Source organism: Hippichthys cyanospilos, chromosome 17 (assembly GCF_059441005.1).
Source record: "Hippichthys cyanospilos isolate Australia breed blue-spotted pipefish chromosome 17, RoL_Hcya_1.0, whole genome shotgun sequence".
NCBI lineage: Eukaryota > Metazoa > Chordata > Actinopteri > Syngnathiformes > Syngnathidae > Hippichthys > Hippichthys cyanospilos.
Genome location: NC_142385.1, coordinates 8,940,726 through 8,965,679, shown reverse-complemented (window position 1 = coordinate 8,965,679; position 24,954 = coordinate 8,940,726). Strand labels below are relative to the sequence as shown.

The window sequence follows — 24,954 nt, the reverse complement described above, 5'->3', positions numbered from 1 at the left end:
GATGCTAAACAAGTTTGAATCAGAAAACAACAAAACAAACACAAATAATGTTTTCAGCTGGTCTGAAAAATTACTTGATGTACAATTTTAAATCGGTCCATTTAATCCGACTCGGCTTTACTGAATTTTTGATGTCAGACGTCGATCGGGACTTTTATCCGTCTGATTGTCCGCCCCGAGTGCTCACATTTCCCATGTCGCACCTAGCAATCTTTGTGTTCTGCATAATAGATATTACAAATATATATTTTCCCTCTTTTGAGATTATAGGATGGCGCTGTTGTCTCCCGTAGCGACAAACTTGGATGAATGTTATCTGTGAGACTTGTAAAAATCCTCTGTTCACTCTGAAGATAAACACTAAAAATACACCTGCCTTAATCTGCTTACAGGACCTGTGCTGCTTGATGGAACACACACACACACACACACGCATGCAGATTGATCCTTAAGAGCAACCTAATTCTCGGCATCATCACCATCCGGGGTCCGCTGGCTCGTATGCTGTCTCGGTTGGAGGGGCTGTGCAGCCTGGACTGTGTGGACAAGATGAGCATGTCGAGCCGCCTGAGCCTCAACAGCCTCGGCCGCATCTGCGGAACCGGGCCGAGCAACGACATGGTGGTTCTGGACCGGGTCAAGGGCAAGAACTCGGTCAGGCGCATGTCCATCATCGAGGACGGGCAGATCGCGGAAGTTCTCTATTTGATCCCCAAGCAGTGCATGATGGAGCAGCTGCCTTTCCTCAATCCTAACGACTATGTCCTGTGTGAGAAGTTGGCGGCCATACCTGCTGATGTGTCAGGTACACACACGCGCGTGCACACACACACACAAACCACTTTGGATGCAGAGGTCCAATTAACCTTTCACTCTGCACATCTTTTTTTTTTAAGTTTTGCCATCAGTTTGACTTGTGCCATGCAATTGTAAAAAAATGAACATAACTCATTAAAAAATAACAATTTGTGAAAATAAAAAGACTGGCACGATCTATTGGCTTATTAAATCAGTCCCCCTGACTGGGTCAAAATGAGTAACCCATAAAACAACCCAAAATTGGGTTTGCTTTGTGGGCTCTTTATTTCGAACCAATTTTTGGGGGGCCTGAACTCTAAATCGGGTTGTTTTGGTCAAAAAGAAAGTTTTTTTGTTTCGTCAGTTGCCTATTTCTTTTGAATTAAAAGGATCGACCATCTTGAGCATATGCAATTACGTTGTAAAAAATGTGAGGTAAATATAACCCATAAAACAACTCAAAATTGTGTTTGCTTTGTGGGCCTATATTTTGGGGGCCTGAACTCAAAATTGAGTTGTTTTGGTCAAACAAGAAAGTTGTTTTTGTTTTGTGGCTTGCTCGTTTCTTTTGAGTCAAAAGGAATAACCCATAAAGCGTCCCAATTTTTTTAATAATATTTATTTTATTTAAATATAGTGACACTCTGAAATGTGAGGTGAAACTAACTCAAAAAGAGACTTAAATTATTTATTGGATTATTAATCCATCCCCTGAATTTGTCAAGGTGAAAGTACCCTTATTTTCGGCTGAACAAGACCGAGTATTAACAGGCTGTTAGACTTCTTCAAACTTTAGGACTGAGCGTCGGGATGTTATTGCAGTTTATCGGGGAGATGCTGCTGTGTAACAGCCTTTTTGCCAGCCAATTGCAGGGGACACAGAGACCAACGCAACCAATCACACCAAAGGACAATTTAATGTGTCTACTAATATACCTGCTATGCATATTTTTGTAGTGTGAGATGAAGCTTATTCATTTGCCAATTATTTAGTTTTTTTTTTTTTTTTAATCCCTTGCAACGACAAAAATGTCGATCACTTTCGACAACCTTATCACCTCACTGTTCAGTTTTATAACAGAGAAAACTGCCATTTTTCAAGTCATTTGTGCGTGCAATACGTGCGAGCTGCAAGGAAAACGCACCTACTTCGAAGCGAGCGCATGATGTCATGGGTTAGACGCACATTCACACCCATAGCCTTCATTTAGCACACACACACACACACATTCCCGCACACACGCTTTGTCTCACATGCCTTCCCTCAGTCTGCTCGGACCGCCCCCTCTCCCCTTGTATCACCGTGAAGCAATCGTCCGGCTTGTTCCCCTTCTCGCTCGGGTCTGCTGCAGCCACACTTCTACACCATGAAAGAAAAAGGTAGTAAGCATCCTTTTAAACTTTATATTAATTGTTCAGTATATACAATATGGATCTTATTTTTCTTATTTTTCCCCTACAAAGTCATTTCGAATGACGCGTTGGGCAATTTCATTTCTTTAGAAATGTTTGCCGTTGTATTTATGTATGGAAGGCACCTCGGTAAAGTTGCCTGAAATGTTCCAACTTGCAACGTTTACGGAAGCTAAATCCATTTCTCATTTTATTCTCGGATAAGCTCAGCGTATCCAGAAATATTTTGAACTGACAGAAGGAAAAAGTACTCAGGAAATGAAGGGATACAAACTTTTGTTGCCAAGTGTGGAAAAGGGAAAGCTCAGCTAAACATAGCGCAGCATGTGAATTTTGCATGACCCTTTAGGAAAAAAAAGGCCCCTTTCACGCAACTATTATTTCTTCAAAATAAACGTTCTTTTGTGAGTCGTCTGCTTAGTCAGGGTCAAAAAGAGTTTGTCTTCTTCCACATGTCTTCCTGAGACATTCCACAAGAATCTCATGAGCTGACTCCCCATCTTCCTCACAATTACGAGATCATGGTTTTTTGCTGAAATGTGACTCATAGACCAAACGTACTCCCTGCTTCTCTGTAAGAGAATGTGACATTGTTAAACGCTTCCTGCCGATCGCCATACTTTAAATAGATGCTCCATCTCTCGGGCGCGCACTCACGATTAAGTGTTCATCTCGGGTTTCTCGCCATTTGCCGTCTTTCTAAATCCACCGTTTGCTAATACCTGACAGTAGATCAGCTTCACATTCGTGGAGCGATGCTCAAACTCGGCCCCGCGCTGCATATCGTCTAATAATTGTTTACGCTCGTGCGTCGCAATGATTTAGCGCCCTCTAGTGGTATGTGAAAGAATCACAGCCAAGTACTGTTCAGTTGTCTTTAAGTTTTATCTTCGATACACTTGCATTTTAAAGAACTTTTACTGATAAATTTGTGGAATTACAACAAAAATAGACCAATTAAATACTATTTTACAGATAAATATCAAAATATTTGTGTCCAATGTTGTGGACATTTACTTTTCGCCCAATAATGTTACACACATTGAAGCTACCGGAGTAAGTTCTAGTGTCCTCAATAGAGTGCGTCCTGGGCTTTCCAGTGATGTGTCATATCTCTGGTTGGCATGAAATTCACTTTGCTGTCTTGCTAAGCCAATTTGGACAACACAGTGGACAAATAAAAAGGCTGGGGCTCAATAGCTTTAGACTATTTTTAAACTCACCTAGATGACCTCTTTGAGTTAGCCCTTGGTATAGGCTAGACTTGGACTTTCTAGATTCAGACCAGTCTTTTCACTTTATTTACATTTGGACATGATTTAGTTTTGGGTTTAACCAGACCCAGTCTATTCATTTGTTTCCACTGCAATAGACTTACCGTAAGTCCTACTGTCTTCAGCAGTGGACATTTTGGCCTTTCCAATGCTGTGTTATTTGCCTAGGACCTAGGCAAAATTAATTGCGTCCACCTAGGCCCTAGGTGGACGCAATTAATTTTGCTGTCTTGCTGAGACAATATGGACACAACAGTGGACAAAAATGAATGGGCTTGGTCAGAGAAGAAAATATATACTGAAAGCACTTCTTTCTTTTTTTTTAATTCAATATTACAAGCCATCTCCTAATCTTTACCTTCTACTCAAAAACTGTGCTGATCTCAGATCCAAAACATTTAACATTGCCATCTACAGGCCTCTTTTGGACATTGCAGTTGTTTACAAATCTGAACTTCGCAATTGTTAGGCCTGTTTGTTGGAACAATTAACTGAGGTGTCATTTCGACAAAAGTAGTCCTTCTCCATCATCTTTTAGCATCTGTAGACAATAACGCAGATTTTTGCTATTCGTATGCTAACTGGTGTAAAGAGCAACGAGAACTATTCCGAAAATACTTAGTGAGTCGATCGCTCGTAGGTCACCTGCAAGTCGTTGAAGGCACTTTCATTTTGATGATTGGCTGCAGAAAAATAAAGAGGACCATTTTTGTTGAAAATGTGAGTTTTCGCTGCGCTGACACCCAATTTCAAACACATGTGTTAGTAATCATAAAGAGGACAAGGACCAGCCCCAGCCCCTCTCTCGGGGTAGCTTAATCAGTTAACGTCAACCTTTGGAAAGCATGTTCTTTGTAATCTTGTTTGTTACTGCGTACATGCCTGTTACCGTGGCAACAAATCTCTCCTGTCGCAAGGCATATCCAGGGCCACATACCGATGTCTCAATTTTATTAGCTTTCACGAGGATGAGAAGTGAAAAAGAGAAACCTATTCAGGCAACATTACTGAGAAGGAAAAGCTTTTAAAAAAGTGTGAGGCAACATTCTGTCACATTCTTTCCTCTGCAAATCACAGGCGGGAGGGACCTTTCTAGTGGACCGCGATTAGATTGTGCAGGCATCCTCTCTTTCGGGCTGCCGGTGATTATGACAGGCAGCGATAGAAGAAGAAGAATGGGGGCCCAAGCACATGCTGCAATCTGGCATAACACTGGGACAGGCTGCTCTTGGCCAGCAGCGAGCCGCTAAGTCTCTGGGGAGAAAGCACATTATGTTATTACATTATTGGCCTCCAATTTGGATCGCGGTGTTTGAAACATTTTTTTAATGTTTATTTTTTGTTTTGAAAGCATTATAGACGATACACCATTTATGACATACAATATTTTCTATTCGAGATGTTGCTACTTTGCCATTTTGATACTCAAATATCTCAAAAACCTGTATTTACAGCAAAAAAAAAATCACTAAATTGACTCAAATGTTTTTTGAATGCTAATTTACTCCAATTACAGTGCCAGGAAATGAAAAACGAATGCTAATGCTAGCGTTTTTGCTCGAGTACGTGGTAGCTGAGTTAGCTGTTATGCTAAGTGTAATACTAGCCTAACTACAGTGACAGGAAATGAAAACCAAAAATAAAAGCATTAAATTAGATTTGCTGATCCCTGTGGAAACGCTATTTACCGTATTTTTCCGCACTATAAGGCGCACCGGATTATAAGGCGGACCCTCAATTAATGACATCTTAAAACTTTTCCATATATAAGGCGCATCGGATTATAAGGCGCACCCTCAATTAATGACATTTTTAAACTTTTTCAATCACAATAAAGTAATACTCAAAGTAATAACAATAATAACTCAAATAATAACTCTAAACTCTCAATAGCATAATAAGTCAATGTCAATATGACCAACCTTGTTCAACTGTAAACCCACAAAAGAAACAGGTAAAGCTTACTTATCATTCTCATCTACGAATCCCAATCTCAATATTGATCCATAGATAAGGCGCACCTGATTATAAGGCACACCATCAGCTTTTAAAAAAAATGAAGGCTTTTAAGGTGCGCCTTATAGTGCGGAAAATATAGTACATTTCACATACACCCCTGAAGTGCTTATACGTACCCCCATTTTAGAACCACAAGTCAAGAGCGGTTTTAGAGAAGTGTTGGTAACAGGAATCAAAAAATGTTATGTTGAGAGACACAACTTCGGAGCATAAAATCGGCTATAGCTGCTGATTGTTTTTTTTTTTAACTTTGGTCAAACTCACATGATGTTGATTTCTTCCATCACAAAGGCTACGCTGACCACAAAGTGAATCTGAGTCTGTTTACCGCCAAGTATTCCTGAGTCACACTTTCCATGACAAGCAAAATATTGAACACTTACCTTGTGCTCTCCCCCGCAGTGCTTCACACTCACCCTCCTGCGGCCAAGCCTGTCATCAGATGTGTCAAATGCGGGGAAGTCTGCAAAGGGGAGGTGCTGCGAGTCCAGTCCAATCACTTCCACATCAAATGTTTCACCTGCAAAGGTCGGTATGCTGTTCCAATGACACCCAAAAAAGCAATGTGAGCAGGTGGAAATACTGCCCCGTTGCCAAATAATTACCCAGTTGCTATATCGTCCCAACTAATGTTAAAGCTGTTTATTATAGTCACGTGACTCCCAAATGACAGCTCTAAATTGTGCAGGTGTTACTACCGCTCATTCATTATTCAAACCTAATTTATCGCAAAATATTCTTACTTCAATGGGCTCTTGTGGTTGCCAGACAACCACACACAGGAGTTAGGGCTTCATGGGACTCATGTTTACCCAGCAGCCCATTGTCTTCACCTAATTGAGCTTGACAGGCTTCTCGTGTTGGTGCCCTTGTTGTCTTCTTGTGCTGTGTTTACCTCGTCAGGGGAGGGGAAAAAAATAGAGCTTGCAGATTTTCAATCGACAATGGGGAGTATTGGCAAGGATGCGGTTTGCTTTGGTGAATGGGACTTGGATTGTTTCAATTAGAAGGGACTTTGTGAGCAACTATATACTGCATACTAATATACATAAACCCACCCAACCACGCACACACACACATATATATATATATATATATATATATATATATATATATATATATATATATATATATATATATATATATATATATACATATACATATATATACATATATATATCAGCAGAAAAACATCTTGTATAAAGTACAAGTACATATATGCCTCAGATAGGGCATATACGTCAACTAGTGATGGGTGATTTTTTTTTTTTTTCATAAGCAGAAGTAATAAACCCAAAAAACTTTAATTTAAACAGTCAATATGTTAAAAAAATAAATTCTGACAAATATGTTTCTGACAAAACAATATTTTTGATAACCTATTCAGACAGCAAAAATATTCTTTGCTTTTTTTAAAAGGATTTAAGAATTAATTTACCGGTAATTTTATGTAGATTAAATTGTTTTTTCAATATTACTTTTCAAAGCACATTTTTACATTTGCTGTCGACTGAAATTGACATCCGTTGCACTCAGGTACCGACCAATCACCGCTAAGCTTGTAAATGTCACATGACGAACAGGTAAGCTGTGATTGGTCGTTACTTGAGCATCGCGCATGCGATGTAATTTTCATTCAAAAATGAAAAAAACTTTTTAAAGGTATTATTAGTTTTACTTTACATTTTGCTTCATCGTTTAAACAATTCAAATCAGATTTATTCCCTAGTCCTAATTTGAACCTTTCCCAAGTTATTCCTATGCCCAGCCAATCAGGTCACACTCTATTGATCATGTGACTGACACTGGTAGGATTAAAAATCAGTGATACAAATTCAAACTCTGTATTTTCGATCCAACAGATACTGTAAATACTATCAATTTTTGAAATCCATCAAAATAGAATAACCAAATAACAGCACAGAGTTATACATCAGGAATATGTAAATCTTTGATAAGTTATCTAGTTAAGAGAGAGTTTATTAAAGTTGGGTGCGTGTTTTCATGGTCGCAAACAAACAATACTCTTGTACTGATTCCCCCGCCAGATAGAAATAGCCGGCCCTTGGCATCCAAGCCACTCTGCTGATGTGCAACTGTTACAGGCTCAGATGGACTCAAATATTTCGAGCTTTTTTTTAGATTTCAGTTGTCTGGCGCGTTCCAAAAAAACTATCTTTATTCATGTGTCTATTTTTGCATTTTTGTTACAGTGCTCATTTCACTCAAAGCTACGGGAACTTATTAGCATTAAAAAAAAATAGTGACATGAAATCATATGATTTTACTATTATTATGTATGAGGCAGTCTTTTGCGTACAGATTTTTTTTTTTTTTTACTGCACATTCATCAAAACAGGTATTGTCTAACATATAATCTAGTACAGGGGTTCTCAAATGGGGGTATGTAAAGGCAAATGGAAAACAAACAAACAATTTAATACCGTAAAAGGAACAATACAATTAGCTTTTCAAATTAAGAGCAAATTGATTGGAAAATCATGCCACTCATTGCTAGACATTCAAAGTACTTTATTCTGTCCGTCTACCAGAAACTTTTCTTCACAAGTATTTTTACTACAGTACTTTAGCCACCTCTGCACGTTGGCAGTTCCATTTAATTGTCAGAATCTACCGTGTCAAATAGAATTTTCTTCTCGTGTGTTCATGCAGTTTGCGGCTGCGACTTGGCCCAGTCGGGCTTTTTCATAAAGAACGGCGACTGCCTCTGTCCGCTGGACTACCAAAGGCTTCATGGCACCATCTGCAACAGCTGCGGGGGATTTGTGGAAGGAGACGTGGTGGCCGCCTTGGGCAAGACTTATCACCCGACCTGTTTCGTCTGCACCATTTGCAAGTAATATTCAAAAACATTCCTCAGCGATCAACAGATAAATCTGCGAAAAACAAACCGCGAAGAAATGGCAGCATATATCTTATATAAACAAAACAAACCTAAACAAAGTGACAAGATATTCTTTTCTGTTAATACTCAAGGCAACCTTTTCCTGCCGGTGATTGTGTCACCTTCAGCGGAAAAGAATGCATCTGTCAGCGCTGTGTCAACCCCCTGACCCCTCCGCCAACTGGCATCAGATACTCCAACAGTAGGTGCATTTTTGTGTTATTTAAGAGGAACTTTATAATAGATGTTTTAAAGACTTAAGTAGGCACATTATGTTCTATATGGATGGATGGCTAGATGGAGCAAGATACTGTAGGTAGAAAATTAGCTTGATAGCGAGCAATATAGTTAGCAAGGTTAGACAGACAGACAAGCTAAACAGTTAGCTAGAAAGCTAGCTGGACAGCTAGCGAGATACTATGGATACAAATAAAGTAGGTTAACAGCTACAGTTGCTAGAAAGCTAGCTGGTTAGCAAGATTACACAGAAGGACAGTTTAGCTGGACAAATGGTTAGCTAGAAAGCTAGCTGGATAGCTAGTGAGGTAATATAGATCAGAGGTGTCGAACACATTTTAATCGTGGGCCAAATTATGCTTATAGTTTCTTTTGCATCATCACACCTTTACCAAATTTTGAAATCGGGGGCCAGTAAAAAAATGTTCCAAAGGAGGATTGGTAACAAATCAGGCTTGTTGTCAGAAACTTGAAGTCATAATTAGCATTTCCCGGGCCACATAAAATGATGTGGTGGGCCGGATCTGACACCCAGGCCTTGAGTTTGACACCCGTGCTATAGCTCATAGGTTTAGAACTCGAGTCCTCAAGGGACCGGTATCTTGCATTTTTTCCCGTTTGCTCTCCCCAACACACCTGATTTGAATGATTAGCTTACTAGCAATCCCTGCAGGAGCTTGAAAATTATCCTAATCATTTAATCAGGTGTGTTTAAGAAAGAAGATTCGAAAAACATGGAGGACACCGGCCCTCGAGGACTGGAGTTTGACCCCGGTGCTATAAATAGATAGAAAATTAGCTTGATTGCTAGCTAGAAAGCTACCTGGATAGTGAGCAACAACAACGGCCGGACGGACGGATGGATGGATGGATGGATGGATGGATGGATGTATAGATAGATAGATAGATAGATAGATAGATAGATAGATAGATAGATAGATAGATAGATAGATAGATAGATAGATAGATAGATAGATAGATAGATAGATAGATAGATAGATAGATAGATAGATGTCTATATGCACATGATTCGACTTTCAACTTTGGGAGTGTGTCAAAACTGTGACTCAGCACAGGATGACCTGTGCTTGACTTGACCTCACTTGGCGCAGAGCATACAGCTGCAATCAAGCCAAGTCTCAGGATTAAGAGGACAATTGTGCTCAACACAATAGGATGAGACAATCTGGTTCACTTTTTATATGTTTTTTGCTTTGAGACTACACTCATTTACTTTTTCCAAAACATATACTTTAGGTGAGATGTTCTACAGGAATCAAAACTAATGTAATGCTTTTTAATGCTGTGGCAGGAACAGTAGAATTTTCTTTTCAAATCAAGACCAAATTAACTGGATCATGAAGCAACTTATTGATAAATTTTGTTATAGTGACTCCTCATTTATCATTAGTGAAACAATTTTCCAGTAGACGAGCCAGGAATTACACAGCACTTTGATTCAAGGTTTTTGGTTTTTTTTCCATCCAAAAATACTCTCATTTTTTACGTGGTACAGGTGGTTTAAAAAAATCAGTGATTGTGATTGAGTGAGAATCACTGCTTAGGAACACTGAGCAGACCATAATTACAGCATTCAGGATCTAGTTACTTGGCTAGCTAGCAAGCTACTGAAGCTACATAGTGTGCTACATCAAATATTATGTATTTTTAAAGTCATATTTTTGTATTGATATTGTACAGAGGGGTAGGGGATGCATACACAATTCCAACTGTATTTGTATGGATAAATCTGATGCCACTGAACATTTTGAGTGGTTAAAAGAAAAAATAAATTCGAAATGAATTTGCTATCCCACCCTTAAAAATAGCAGGGCCCATATTGGTCCCAAAAACTCCAGGGTAGTTTTTTGTGGCTGCATGCACAAGGGTTAAACAAATGTCGGAAGCATCTTTATTGGTCGTGTTTGTGTTCTCCTAGACTGCAATGGCTGCGGTCGCGACATCAAGAACGGCCAGGCTTTGCTAGCTTTGGGCAGCCAGTGGCACCTGGGCTGCTTCAAGTGCAACGTCTGTCGAAAAATGCTGAGTGGAGAATACATCAGCAAGTAAATACCAATATCTTGATTCTATCATTTACACTAAACGTTTTTTTTTTAATATCACAAAATAGACATTAATGTGAGGATATGCACCTTCCAGAGACGGTGTCCCGTATTGTGAGAGGGACTACCAGCTGCAATTCGGGGTGCAGTGCGACGCATGTCAGAAGTTCATCGCGGGGAAAGTCCTTGAGGTGAGGCACGACACGTCTGCAGTAGATAGACAGGAAAACAGGCGTTGAAAATGATCCTTTGGGATTTCTAAAAGGCAGGGGACAAAAACTATCACCCGGAATGTGCCAGATGCAGCCGATGTGGCAAAATGTTCACAGAGGGCGAAGAGATGTATTTGCAAGGTAAGCGCGAACGCGTTGGATTTCGGCATGAGCGTGAATTGTTCAATCCCGGCTGCGTTCGTTAGGATCGACGGTGTGGCACCCGGACTGCAGGGAAAGCAGCAGAAGCCATGAGAGCAACAGGGTAAGAATTCAACATTTGACCCTCCGTCTTGAAAAGATGGAGAAAATGCAAGTTTTCCAGAATCGGATCTACTTCTTCTCAGGTCCGACGAGCCAAAACACCGTGTCTTGATTTCTTTTATCCTCCGAGCGAACTGAAGGTTAATCTTGTGAGCGGCCTCTGCAGTTTCATGTTTTTTTTTTCTTCAAGAGTGTGCTGTCATGTCGTAGAGTGAGATTAAGCAGCTCCAGCTTGTTTCATATGCCTTTTTAACCCTTTGCTCACTGCGCTCACTTTGTCAGATCTAATGTTACACAGTGTACCTGGAATTTTTTTACAGCGCTTCACTTTTTCACATATTATTATTTTATGGTCTTATTCCACAGTACAATATTTTTTTTTTCCCAGAAATTCATCCATAAACCCATAATTGACGTTTTTTTTTTCAAAAAAAAAAAAACAATGACAGGCCTATATATATTCCAACATAGCAATTTTCTATAAATTCCAATTAATAGTCAATTTTATTTTATTTTAACTTGTAGGGCTAATCATAAAACAAGTACCTTGAACTAAGGCTAATATTTTCACTATTTTTCTATTTTCGCTCAGTCCTGATTTTTACATTTATAAACAAAATAATGTTTAAATAACTAATTTTTATCATTATGTTTATGGTATCTTGTGTGGAAAAGTTTTATACATTTGGAATAAGGATAATAACTGACAAAACATGAAAAAAGACAAACACTGAATATTCTGAAACCAAAAACCTATAACAATCCCTTGAAGTATTGACGAAGGTTGATCTTAACTTTTTCATTGGATTTTTGGGGTTCTTCAACCATCAGCCAAAACTTTTTCAATCAAATCTGAGCCTTTCGCTCTCTGTAAAGGCAACATTTTGGATCTCAGTGCATGAATGTGTTTGACATCATTTTCATCCATTGTAACCCATCCAGTTATTCCCAACCGATTCCCACTTCCCAGTGAAAATCATTTATTTAAAAATCAAACTAATATGTGTTTCTCTTCCTTAGTCGACGCTAACTTCGTCTGAAAGCTCCTGCTCCAGACCCGGCTCATGTACGCCGGGAAGCCCAGGTCGCTCCATCTGTGTAAGCCACTTGTATTTATTTTTATTATTATTTATTTATTCTTACTGTGTAGTTATTGGAGCGACTGTGGCCTAACTGTTTTAATTTTGTGTTATTAAACACATTCACTGCCAGCCCATTAAAAGCGGATTTCAGACGTGGGCAATGGGCTCCTAGTAATATACCGTATTTTCCGGACTATAAGCCGCACAGTTATATAAGCCGCAGCAGCAAAAATTGAGCAAAAAAAAAAACCCAACCAATTTTGTCACAGATAAGCTGCAGTGGACTATAAGCCGCAGGCCATAACATCAGATATTTACGCAAAAAGATATTATATGGAAGTTTTTTTTTTTTTTTTTTTTTAGCTTTTTTTTAGCTTCATAAAAAGATTTAATTACCTCACAACAGCAACATCCTCTCAACATGCCTGCATATTTAGCACCAACATATTTATGCAAAAAATGGATGGATTATTTTCAACATAACACCAACAGAATACTAGAGTTAAATGGCAGTTCAAACTCAAAATTAATTCTTCGAAAGCATCTTCGTCTGTCTCCCAATGTTTGATTTCTAGATTATTTTATTGAACATATAAACACATTGCACATAATTCATACATACAATCATAAATATTTAAATACAGTCATATGTATATATATATATATATATATATATATATATATATATATATATATATATATATATATATATATATATATATATATATATTATATCAAATTTACACATCACAAACATTTATACACAGTCTTTTCCAATTTAGACATATTTTTAAAATATTTTTAATGATTTATTTTTAAAACTCTTTTCGAGTCTTGTCTCCTGATGGCTAGCAAAAAAAAAAAAAAAAACCCAGATAAGCCGCACTGGACTATAAGCCGCAGGGCTCAAATCACAAGGAAAAAAATCACGGCGTATAGTCTGAAAAATACAGTAATTCTTGGACGTGTATCGCCGTCAATGGCAGTGAATGAGTTAAATCAACCCGCATCAACCCGTATTCTCTGCTCCATGTCAAAAAAACAAAACAAAAAAACAACGCAGATAAGCCGCACTGGACTATAAGCCGGAGGGTTCAAATCACGAGGAAAAAATTGCGGCTTAGAGTCTGAAAAATACGGTAATTCTTGGACGTGTATAGCCGTCAATGGCAGTGAATGAGTTAAATGAACCGGCGTCAACCCGTATTGTCTGCTCCATGTCCTTGTCGGTGTCCCCCCCTCCCCCACCCAGGCCAAAGTAGATGATGAGATCATTGATTACCGAGACTTAGCAGCCATTCCCCGAGTCAAGGCTATTTATGACATAGAGCATCCCGATATGATGTCCTATAAGAGTGACCACATCAGCTCAGCTGCTTTGGACAGCAGAGGAAACGCGCACGACAGAAAAAGCTCGGCTGAGGTATCTCTCTCGAAAGATCATCTCTTTTGACTTTATAAAACTTTATACAGTGTTCCCTCATTTATTGCCAAGGTTATGTTCTCAAAAATACCTGCAATAAGTGAAATATTTTTGTTTATGGTGTTTTAAGTGGAGTTTATCTATATTTTTTGTTTGCTTTTGGTTGTTTAGTATACTGTCTTCTTTTTTTTGTTCTTTTTGTTGATTATGTCCTGTCAGTTATTTTATTGCGTCTTTTCGATTGTTTTATGTTTATCATTGTGAATGTGTTTTTCATTTTTTATGTCTAAGTTTATTGGATGTTTGTTGTTTATTATGCTGTCTTTTCAGTTATTTTTTTGTTCGCTATTTTTTTGTTGTGTGTTTTTCATTTGTTTTTTATGTTTTTTTTTCAAGTGTTTTTTTTCACTTATTGTAGTCTTGTCTTTTCAATTGTTTTTCAGTTTGTTTTTGTTGGTCATTTTGTCCATGTTTTTTTTTCTATGTACTGTTTTTTGTGCTTATTACACTGCCTTTTCACTTCTTGTTTTTTATTTATTATATAATTTTGTCTTTTTTTTGTTTCTTATAGTGCGTATTGTTTTTTTTATTTTAATCATACTGACTTTTTCGTTCACTATGCTTTTAAGTAGATTTTTTTGTCTTTTCATTCATCACATTTTTCATTTATTATACTGTGTTTTTATTCAATTTTGGTCATTGTTTTTTCTTTTTTCCATTTACAAATTATTCAGTCTCTTCATTAGTTCTTTTATGCATTTTTGTTAATTATACCGTGTTTTTCATTAGCTTTTTTATTTTTTGTTGTTTAATAATGTAAATTATATAATATATATATATATATATATATATATATATATAATATTTTTTTATATTTTCTGTATTTGACTTATGTCTTTATTGGTTAGATTTTTCTCAACTGTATTTTTTTTTCCTTTTTTTTTTTCATTTTTTGTCAAAAAAGATTACCAACAAAAAAAAAAGGTAAACGGCAAGGCTGAGAATGATTATAGCGTGTTATAGCGAGGGAACACTGTATACCGTTTGCTTATTCAGTCACTAATTCTGTTCATCTTTTCTATTTTAGTCTCTGGCAAATGTCTCCGAGACCACAGAGGTGAATATTAGTCCTCCTGACCTGTTCAGAGTAACTAATCTGTCCTAATCCTCCTTTTGTGTCCTGTTTTTTTTTTTTTTTCTGTCAAGGAAAGTGACGAGTTGCGAAAATGCATCCCCAAATCGGCCAGCCACGGATCTTTCGGCGTTCAGTCGTACAGTCGTCACAGCTACACACCCACACGGTCGCCCCAACATTTCCATCGGCCTGGTAAACATGATAACATTTTTTCTGTCCATATTTGTGTCAGTAGCGTCCAATCTGCTCACCTTTTGTCAATACCTCGCTGCCTTTCCACTTCTCTTTTTTATCCTTCACTCCCTTCCTTTTTCCCCCGAATAACAAATAGGCTCTTTATTTTCTGCCAACGACACCTTGCCCTCTCCCTCTTCCTGTCTCAGCTTAGTATCAGGTATTTTTTATGAAAATATCTCTTTTACCTCTGTTTTTTACTTTTACCTCTGGGGCATGCGTGCTTTTGTCTTTTTTTCATTGTAAAAAAAACAAAACAAAACATTGCATTGTCACGGGATGTTTTGCGTTGTATTTTGAAGATTTTAACATTAATTTCCCTCTCCAGATCAAGGCTTCAACATGTACCGAAAACCTCCAATTTTTAAACAGCAAGGTACTTTTCACCCCCATTTTGTTGCCACTTCTTAAGCTTTAAAATACTTTGTCTACTTTTTACAGTGCGCAAATGTACATGTACAGATTGGACTTTGACTGTCGCGCAAAGCAAACACAAATAAAACAGAATACATATACGTATAAGCCGATAAATTGCTCATGATTTTGTTCATTAAAAGAGTTATCGAATTATCGAATTAAAAAAAACACATGAATAAATGCGAATGGTATGAGACTGAGAACATTTTTGTCCTGTTTTACTTTGATATAGATCCAAGCTCCACCCAAACATCTTCTTTACCTGGATACGGTTGTAACGGCCTCAATCCGGTAAGTACCTTTCAGAGCGCAAGATTTATATTGACATTCAGGCTTTGTATCTCTTCAAGTTTTGACGTCCAGGACATGAATTCTCACCTAAATATTAAATAAATGAGAATGTTTTGCTTTTTCACAGTGTACATAATGCACACGATGTTTATAATATGAAAAAAGTAATATTATCAAAATTGACTTTCATTACAAAATATATTAGCAAAGGAATACCGATACTGAGTATCGGTTTCAAGGTATCAGTACTCGCAATAGAAGCCAAGGTACAATACTGTTGTGGGTCGCTTTCTTGGAGATGTTTACAGAAGAATAGAAAATTGCCTATAACTTCATGAAATTTGAAGCAAAATGTTTAATTGGAATTTGTAAATCTTGCTATATAAGTACAGCATATATATATATATATATATATATATATATATATATATATATATATATATATATATATATATATATATATATATATATATATATATATATATATATATATATATATATATATATATATATATATAAATGTGTGTGTAAACAATTTTCTGAAACTTACTTGGCCCAAATCTAATTTAGTTGATTGTGTTTCTAAAACAACACAATCATTGATTATTTGACAGACCCCAGTTTAAGAACTTACATAATTAAATTATTTTTTACTTTCACCCAGCCTGAATCCGCTGAATTTCTGCGGAGCAGCGGTGACACCTTAAGAGGTATGTGTCGCATCATTTTCTTTTCTTTTTTTTTTTTTTTTGCTGTTAGTCGTCCTAAAACAAATGTTTTTCCTTCCAGATTTCAAGGTATGTGAGAGGATTTTGCAGAAACCGACTCCGTGTAACATCTTTTTTTTTTATGACTCATCCTCACAACAATCAAACATCAAGTATATCAGCAGCTACTGACATGATTGCATCTTCATTAACCGCATGTTGCTTTGTAGTCAATTTCAGCGTCTAACACTCAAGTGGTTAAGCAAACGTATTGAGAATCTCTTACAGCTACGAGTGTTTGCTTGTGTCTGTAGCTCCTCTACGACAGCCCGCATCCATTTGCACGAATGGACCGAGGAGTGTCCATGCCTAATTTGCTGGAGCCAAAAGCAAGTATTGCTTCCATGTTTAGATCTTCTCTCCAGATTGTCTGCTTGAAGACTGTTTTGTTCTTTGCAAATACTAACAAGCATGTAGTTCAGCCATTGGAAGTTAAAGTACTTTTTTTGTTGTTTTACTCCCTGCATTTGAAAACACTTGTGTTTTATTCTCTTCACTTACTTATCATCTCTCTATTTTCAAGGTTTACCCTTATGAAATGCTTACAGTTGCCAACAGGGGGCGTGTGAAGCTTCCCAGAGAAGTTGACAGAACAAGATTAGAGGTAATTATCATCACTATGGTACAAAACTAGATTTCGAGGCATATTTTATTCATCAACTGAATAATTGTGAATTGTGTAACGTCATCTTTTTTGTTTTTGGCTCTTTAGACCAAAAATAGCCAAACTCATGGAAATGCGTATCTAGAGTATATAAAACTTAGCAAGATTAAGATATGTTTAGCAAAGAAGTCACCATAACAAATTTTAGCAATAATTTACTTCATATTCCAATTAATTGCCTTTTAATTTGAAAATGAAAATGTTTTGTTCGAGTCACAGCATCAAAAAGCACTTAAATAAATAACAAACATCATCACTCACTTCTCTAGTCGGCTTTGGATCGAGTATAACTAAGTGCCAAAGTAATTGATCAATTGTTCTAAGTAATTAAATGCTAATCAATTATTTTCTGGATCTTAGTACCACAGTTATCAATACTTTAGTTAATCAAGTACTAACGCAATCTATTACTTGAGCTACCTTGTCATAATCGATTGATTGAAAACAATTGTCAAAGTAATCAATTATTTTAGGTAAATAAGTTCTGAAGTCATCAAATAGTCAGTTACTTCAGATACTTAAGTACTAAAGTATTCACCAGGCAATGAAGTACTAAAGCAATGACTTTAGATAGTAAAATACTAAAGTACTATAATTGGGTACTAAATCACCATAGCAATCCTTTTACTTTACTATACTTTTACTTTACTTTACTTTACGGTAATTCTGTACTGAAGTACTATAGTAATTGATTACTTGAATTCTTGATTCCCTAAATGAATCGATTACTTCTGTACTTAATTGTGTAAAGAATTGATTACTTTAGTACTAAAGTAACTGAACTAATTGATTACTTTAGCACTTAATTACCTCAAATAATTAAGTGCTGAAGACTAAACAAATATAGTAGAATGGGTTGACTTGACTTTAGGTTTTAATTAGTTAGATTTGATTAACACAGGCCAAACCCAGAGACTGAAATCTGATTGGACAAAACTGTTGCATCCACATCTATATATATATATATATATATATATATATATATATATATATATATATATATATATATATATATATATAAAATGCAGCAAATTGAAGAGAATAGATTGTAAACGTGTAGTTGATGCTTTTGTGTTCTTTCATTTCAGCGTCATCTGTCCCCAGATTCCTTCCTTGAGATCTTCGGCATGGCGATAAAAGAATTTGACAAGCTTCCACTTTGGAAACGAAACGACATGAAGAAAAAGGCCAATCTCTTTTAAAATACTTTTGTTTTAATTCATCATGTATTTTATTTATTTCGTCAGACTGCTATTATGTCAACGTCCACATGAGGGCACTAGAGCAGCAGAGAGCAAACCAGATGTTTTTTTTGTTGTTTTTTTTTTCTGTCTGTGCTCATATCGAAGGATTCTAAATTATCTGAGCTAAAAGCTGAATCATAGGAATGCTTGCACGTGGAATGTTATGTTAAAGCAATCTGGAAGATCTCGACATAGGCCTTCCGATGTTAAGTTGACCATTCTGCCATTACCACATGCTCACGTATGCCTCACTTTATATTTGCCTTCAGAAAATCATAGATACATACGAACATGTACGAGAGGATATTTAGATACATACGTTTTAAAAAAATATATTTGGACAATACTTGGAGCACGACTGAGAAATCAAAGTTTATTAGCTGCCATGACAAATGACTATTATTTTGTTATTGGGTGATTTTATATATATAATATAATATGATGTAGTATATTTTAATCTTCATGATTGTGGGCTTTAAAAATAAAACGTGCTAAGAGGATATATTTATTCCAGTATTGTGAATATTTTTGGCGCAAGTTCCCAAAGGGTTGCAAATGATTGCCTCAAACAAAAAGTATGTCATTCTGGACTTTCATGTGGACCTCAAAGAGCCCGTTTATGATGACAGATGATGACTCCATCTACTTATCTGTAATGTGCCGGGAGGGAGAGATGCCTTTGTGGCTATTATCCTGTCTGTAGATTATTTTAGCAAATTTCAATTACAGCCAGTCCATGAAGAAAGCTGTCGAAAAGACCTCTCGACTCTAAAAGGCTGGAATTCGAATGGCTGCGCTCTACTATCGCTCCGTCAAACTTGGTAGAGCCTGTTATTTTTAGATAAACTGCTTCAGACGCCATCTCCGTCCTCATGCACACTGACACTTCTACTTTCCTTGGAAATCACAATGTCCCATCAACGGTGAGCTATTTTTACAATATAAATATATATGTATATTTATGTGCGTGTGTGCATGTCTAGATATATACTGTATGTATATTTATATAAATATACTGTACATACAAACGTGCATATATATATATATATATATATATATATATATATATATATATATATATATATATATATATATATATATATATATATATATATATATATATATATATATAAAAAGTGTATATAAAATATACACACATATATATACATACACATATATGTATACATACACATACATATTCTTTGCACCTGTAATTGTATCCCAAGCTTGGTTGTCTCATCTCCTTCACGTGAAGTCATTTGTTTTGACTGCCTTGCAATGAAGCTGCCAACTTTTTGCAACTGTTTTGACACGCCGTCAAGCTTTCCGGTGTCTCCCTCGTCCTGTTTTTGTGGCCTTTCGAAGTTTTGCACAGCAGACAACTCAACAAATTATCAGATGAAGAAAAAGAAATAGCCTTGACTGATACGGAGAGGAAGCTAAACAAACGCAGAGGAAAAAGAATTGAAAACATTGTCTTAGAAAAATGTGGAAACTCATTCAGCAACAATCACTGGTAAAGATGTCAAAGATTCATTTTATTCGACACCTATAGAAATCAAAAGTTTTTTTGTTTTTTTTTAACTTTGGCGAGCTTGTGGGCTTACTTTAACTTGTAGTTTACAAAGGGACAGACTGATGCACATTTTCACAATTACTCTTATTCCAGGCCCTGATATTTAACAAATATATCCAGCACCAATAATGGCGGACGTAACAATACTTTATTGCAGGACTTCTCAGGTATGTCCTCTATGTAAAAAGTCTAAATCCCCTCTCAATGCCAAGATTTTTTGATAAAAGTAACGAGACCAATCTGAAGAACATTTCGATTATTAGTGTGAAAAACAAGGTAATACGAAAAATGAACATTTTCAAAAACTGTAAAGTAAACATCTGAGATCTCAACATCTCAACAGGAATGTGACTGTTAAAAATGAACTAATTACTTCTTATTTAATCTGTAAATGGGAGTAAGATATCACTTGCTAACATTTGAAGTGCCAAGGTTATCTGCCAATCAATTTCAGATATTCTCGTTGTCTTTTCTTGACATTTATTTGCTTCATAATTCCGTTTACCTTTACCAAGGTACAAGTTCCAAATGAAGAAAAATAGCCCCAAGGGGTCAGGTAAAGGGGTAGAGTATATTAAAAATGTTTTGAAATCATTTATCTTGGTCACATCGTCTTATCATAAACATGACATTTGAAAATATGAAACTATTATAAATACTGTATATGTCCAGTACCAAATGTCCCACGGATCAGCACCGGTCCGCGTCCCGTTGGTTGGGCACCAAACTTTAAAAGCCCACCTAGTGTAGAGGAAGGTGGGTCTTTTGAGGCGTCTGATTGGTCATTTTACAGAGCACCCTCAGTGGCTGACCTCTGATTGGCCAATGTTACAGTCAGTCATCCACCCACTTACTAAGCCCCTCCCTTCTTTGCACCGACTGGATGTCCGGCCAAAGGCAACATTTTGACGAAAAGATCCCACTCGGTGGCAGCTAATGGAGCTAACATTCGCGTCGATGGCGTGTTTTTAAACGTGGATCATGTCCGGACCGGAAGTCAAACGCGTATGAACGCAACGATCACTCGTTAGCTAGGAGCCCGGAGGAGGAGGGAGGCGGATCGGACTCCCTTCGGCAAGTTGGCGTCGTTCCCCCCGCGATGGAGGCTGCTGACGGGACCCACCAGGACCACCGCAGTGTCCGCCACCAAATGTCAACGCTTCGCTGAGCGGCGCATTTAAGAGCCAAAAATTGCACACACCTGTCTCCGCTAGTCGACAACAACTTGAACGGCATCAAACCGAGAACGAACGAGAAGTTAACGGGTGAACGTTGCACCCCCCCCCCCCCCCCCCCCCTCTACTCCCCCACTAGAGCAACATGACCTGCATTGACGTGACCTAAACAGCACTTTCGTGTCACCCCTAACCTGGAAGTATTTCTCGAAAGTATACTTTTCTCCTCGAATTTTTTATTGACAACCGAACATAACGTCCTCCTTCGACCACCATGTCAGTCAAAGAGAACCCCTGTCGGAAATTCCAAGCCAACATTTTTAACAAGAGCAAATGTCAGAATTGTTTTAAGCCTCGAGAATCTCACCTGCTCAACGACGAAGACCTCGCCCAGGTGAGTAATTTAATACGCTTTAATTAAAAAAAAATCAGTAAAAATTATCATCAAATCGTAAATATACAAAGGTGGCAAATGTATTAATACCCTGTACTTAAAATGCACAGTTTAATGCAAAAAAAAAGACAGGTAAAAGTAGAAGTACTTTATAACTGACCAAAATAAGTACTCTACTAAAAGTAGTCCTCCAAAAATGTCTCGCTAAAATAAAACTAGTGAGGCACTGCTTATAAGAGAAAACTTGTGGAACAGTTCCCTCAAAACCGCGAATATGCGGGGGTCCGCTCTTTTGAACTTGTGCAGGTGGATTCGCTCATGTTTATCAGCAATGCTGACATCTGTTTCCTTTCTCAAAAACAATGCTGAGTTCTGCCAACCTAAATCTTTATCTCCAGTGCTGTGCATGCATTGCAGATAGACCCCCCCTCCCAGCCCCCCCCCTTTTTTTTTACTCTGGTTGACCCCCTGTTTTTATTTCACAGAGCATATCATTCCGCAAACATTTGTATGTTCCTCAAGTAAGATTCTTGTAGGCTGACATTTTTGGCAGACAAGATGACAGCCATGACCTTTTTTTTTTTTTTTTTGTCGCAGATTAACTCCTTCACTACCAGTGATTTTTTTTTTTTTTGTCAAACAAATGGGTTATTTTAGTCTTTGTTCAGCGATATCATTGCACAAGTGTAGCAATTTAGTTATACTGTTGCTGTGCTGTCTTGGCCACCTATCATAGGTTATTAGGTTATCATAGGTCATTATAACACCCCCATCTTCGGGATTTATCAGGATATTAATAAATATTTGTTGACAAAAAATAATCTACCTCAAGTTTCAGACCTGTTCTCAAAAAGAAAAATTATAAACAAATATTTGTCCACAGAAAAATATTAAACCCAAGTGTGCTTTTTTTAGATTTCTGTTCAGAAAAATAAACTATTAATTACGAATAAGTATTTCTCCACAAAAATAAATAAATGGCAGACTTGTTCTCAAAAAGAAATAATTATGAATAAATATTTGTACACAGAAAAATATTCAATTTAAAGTGTCCTTTTGGGATCATAGTAAAGATCTGTTCAGTAAAATAAATTGTTCACGAATGGAGGCAAGTTGGGTCAAACCATTCTTGTATGAGGGAGAATCTGGCATTTTAAATTATTGAAATTGAAAAAACTACTGAACATCAAATTAGTTTTATGAACTCCTAGTTTCCCGAAACATTCACTCTCGAAATATTTGCTCTATTACATAATTCAGCGGTAAGTTGCTTCATGTTCTAATCAATTTGCTCTTAATTTGAAAAGAAAACTGCAGCGTTAGAAAGCTTTCCGTTATATTTTCATATACCTGCAAAGACCTTGTTCAAATCTTAAATACCACCCTTTGAGAACCACATATCTGTATGAACAATGCTACATTTTCTTCAGCGATGAAATAATAATTCCTCCACCCATTAAGTGAAATTGGATCATTTCCCACTGCACACCTGATCGCTCACGGCCTTCTAACGTGCCACAACACGGTGCTTGGGAATCCCTGCCCTACCCGCGGTGTAACATTAACATGAACTCAAAACCACGTAAAGGTGTGTTTCTGCGTCATGTGTCAACAGAGCCTGAAAGTGCAAAGGTTTGTTCCATTTGACCTCCGTCCAGCCCAGAGGCCCTTATTGACCTTCATTTCAGGCGGACAAAACTTTCCACCCCACTTGCTACCACCTTTGGCTTTTGCCGGATTAATTGCGTCAAAAAGCATGCAAAAAGCATCAGCGCTTTTCATCTTCATCTATTTTTCACAGTCCAAATAGTTTTCTGCGGATTCCCCCCAAGGATAGCCTCCCCGCAAATCGCATTACTGTATGTTCCATTTGTTTGATTAATCACAAACGGTTTTATTCCAACAGTACTTCCCAGCTGGTCGAGAGAGTGACGGCTCTGGAAAAGCAACAGCGCGCTTTCCTTCAGATATGATGGAAAATAGCTCGTCTTTCCCCGCGGAACACCACCGGCTGTCGACCTCCAACCTAGCCAGTCGTGTCGTAGTTGGAAAAGTTTTCCAAACAGCCGAGTGCTCGAAAGCACGCTGGTGTCATTCGGTTCATGTCTTGAGCCCGGCTGAGTTCGGGGCACAAATTGTTCTAGGAAGCTGGATAACATAGTAAAAGAAAATCACATAGGAAACAATTGGAATCGTTAGTAAATCTTAATCAAGACTTGACAGGATATTTTTATTACATTTCTGCCATGCGAGTTTAAAAAGAAATCAATCACAAAAAGAGGAGACTTTGGAAACAGGCGGTCTTGTGACCAAAATGAAACTTGCTAATTTGCTCTCTATGCTAATTGTACAGCAAATAAATGTACATTCGCTCACAGTTTTTCACCTTTCAATCATTTGTACGCTTGCGGTTCATTCTGTTGGAGTTTGATGATTTAAGATCGGGATGCTCCAACGTTTTAACTTTTATTCATAAAAATGCTCCAATTAGGGCTGCAACTGAGAATTGTTTTAACTCATTTACTGCCAGCCAAGTTAAACTACAACTTTGAATTATACAGCTGTCATTGAAGCCCATAAAAAATGGATGATTGACTTTTATAATAGACAATTGCACTTAATGGCTTAATAATCGATTAATTTGACGATTAATTTGCCAATGAAACAGATTTAAGAAAGAAATATTTGTAATTTTTACCCCTGCATTCAAAACAGGAAATATTCACAAATCGACAGCACGGACAATAAAACCATTTTTTTTTTTTTTTTTTTTTTAAGTAATTCCGGTGTCATCCATCACATTTTGAAATAGGTGACAATGAACTTTTCAAAGTAAAAGTAAATATTTTAAAATATTTGGATTTAACACAATTGCTTTCATAGAGGTCTAAATAAATCTGAATATTTACTGTCAAAAGACTAAACTTTTTAGAATGGATACATTAAGAACATTTTTAGGTCTGAAACGATTAATCGATCATCAAAAATATGTTTCATACCATCAACTGTTGAGTAGTAGAGATAGCTACTACCGATACTACAATAAATGACCCATCATTTTAAAGAAAGACCTACCATTGCCAAGATAGCATTTTCCTTGAAAAATTCCTTTAAAAAAGTGTTCATCGTTGCACCTCTATTTCCGATACCATGACACCGATGCATAGAGTATACCTTCCAATTTTTAGACATATCAGCCTTGTGGAACCTGCAAAATATTGCTTCTTTGATTTGATGGCAATATCAAATATCGGTACTTGATATACGCAGATTCTGAAAAACCTTGCTCTTGCTATTGTGACTCTTGAGGCATTTTTTTTACATTTTTGTTCAGAGTTTAGCGCTTCTATGCTTTTAGTGTCTCCAT

General features: G+C 37.1%; 2 protein-coding genes across 7 annotated transcripts in view; both read left to right on the top strand.

Moving 5' to 3' along the window:
• Nucleotides 1–425: 425 nt before the first annotated feature.
• On the top strand, nt 426–23,967 carry LOC148409483 (actin-binding LIM protein 1-like). Of its 3 annotated transcripts, XM_088438449.1 has the most exons (21): nt 431–805; nt 5,907–6,032; nt 8,178–8,361; nt 8,502–8,611; nt 10,586–10,712; nt 10,807–10,900; nt 10,975–11,062; nt 11,128–11,186; nt 12,206–12,283; nt 13,520–13,690; nt 14,778–14,807; nt 14,897–15,017; nt 15,157–15,219; nt 15,388–15,435; nt 15,709–15,767; nt 16,432–16,477; nt 16,557–16,564; nt 16,789–16,863; nt 17,058–17,138; nt 18,287–19,365; nt 23,494–23,967. In XM_088438449.1, the coding sequence occupies exons 1-20, from the start codon at nt 502–504 to the stop codon at nt 18,398–18,400; spliced, it is 1,986 nt and encodes a 661-aa protein (XP_088294575.1). In that variant the 5' UTR covers nt 431–501; the 3' UTR covers nt 18,401–19,365; nt 23,494–23,967. The 3 variants fall into 3 exon arrangements, with proteins under 3 accessions (XP_088294574.1, XP_088294575.1, XP_088294573.1); XM_088438448.1 differs by lacking the exons at nt 13,520–13,690; nt 23,494–23,967 and having other exon boundaries at nt 426–805; nt 16,557–17,138; nt 18,287–18,363; XM_088438447.1 differs by lacking the exons at nt 15,157–15,219; nt 23,494–23,967 and having other exon boundaries at nt 432–805; nt 16,557–17,138; nt 18,287–18,363.
• mpripa (myosin phosphatase Rho interacting protein a) overlaps nt 20,911–24,954 on the top strand; it is a 52,058-nt gene continuing 48,014 nt past the window's right edge. For all 4 annotated transcript variants that reach the window (XM_088438443.1, XM_088438444.1, XM_088438442.1 and 1 more), the window contains exon 1: nt 20,911–21,587. In XM_088438443.1, coding sequence (XP_088294569.1) covers nt 21,468–21,587 — 120 coding nt within the window. In that variant the 5' untranslated portion in view covers nt 20,911–21,467. The remainder of the gene's footprint in view (nt 21,588–24,954) is intronic.

Bases quoted from the DNA above. Each gene is read 5' to 3' on its own strand.
- LOC148409483 (XM_088438449.1), top strand. From the start codon at position 502: ATGCTGTCTCGGTTGGAGGGGCTGTGCAGCCTGGACTGTGTGGACAAG. The intron at 806-5,906 runs GTACACACACGC...TCTCCCCCGCAG, and splicing joins CATACCTGCTGATGTGTCAG to TGCTTCACACTCACCCTCCT. The intron at 14,808-14,896 runs GTGAATATTAGT...TTTTCTGTCAAG, and splicing joins ATGTCTCCGAGACCACAGAG to GAAAGTGACGAGTTGCGAAA.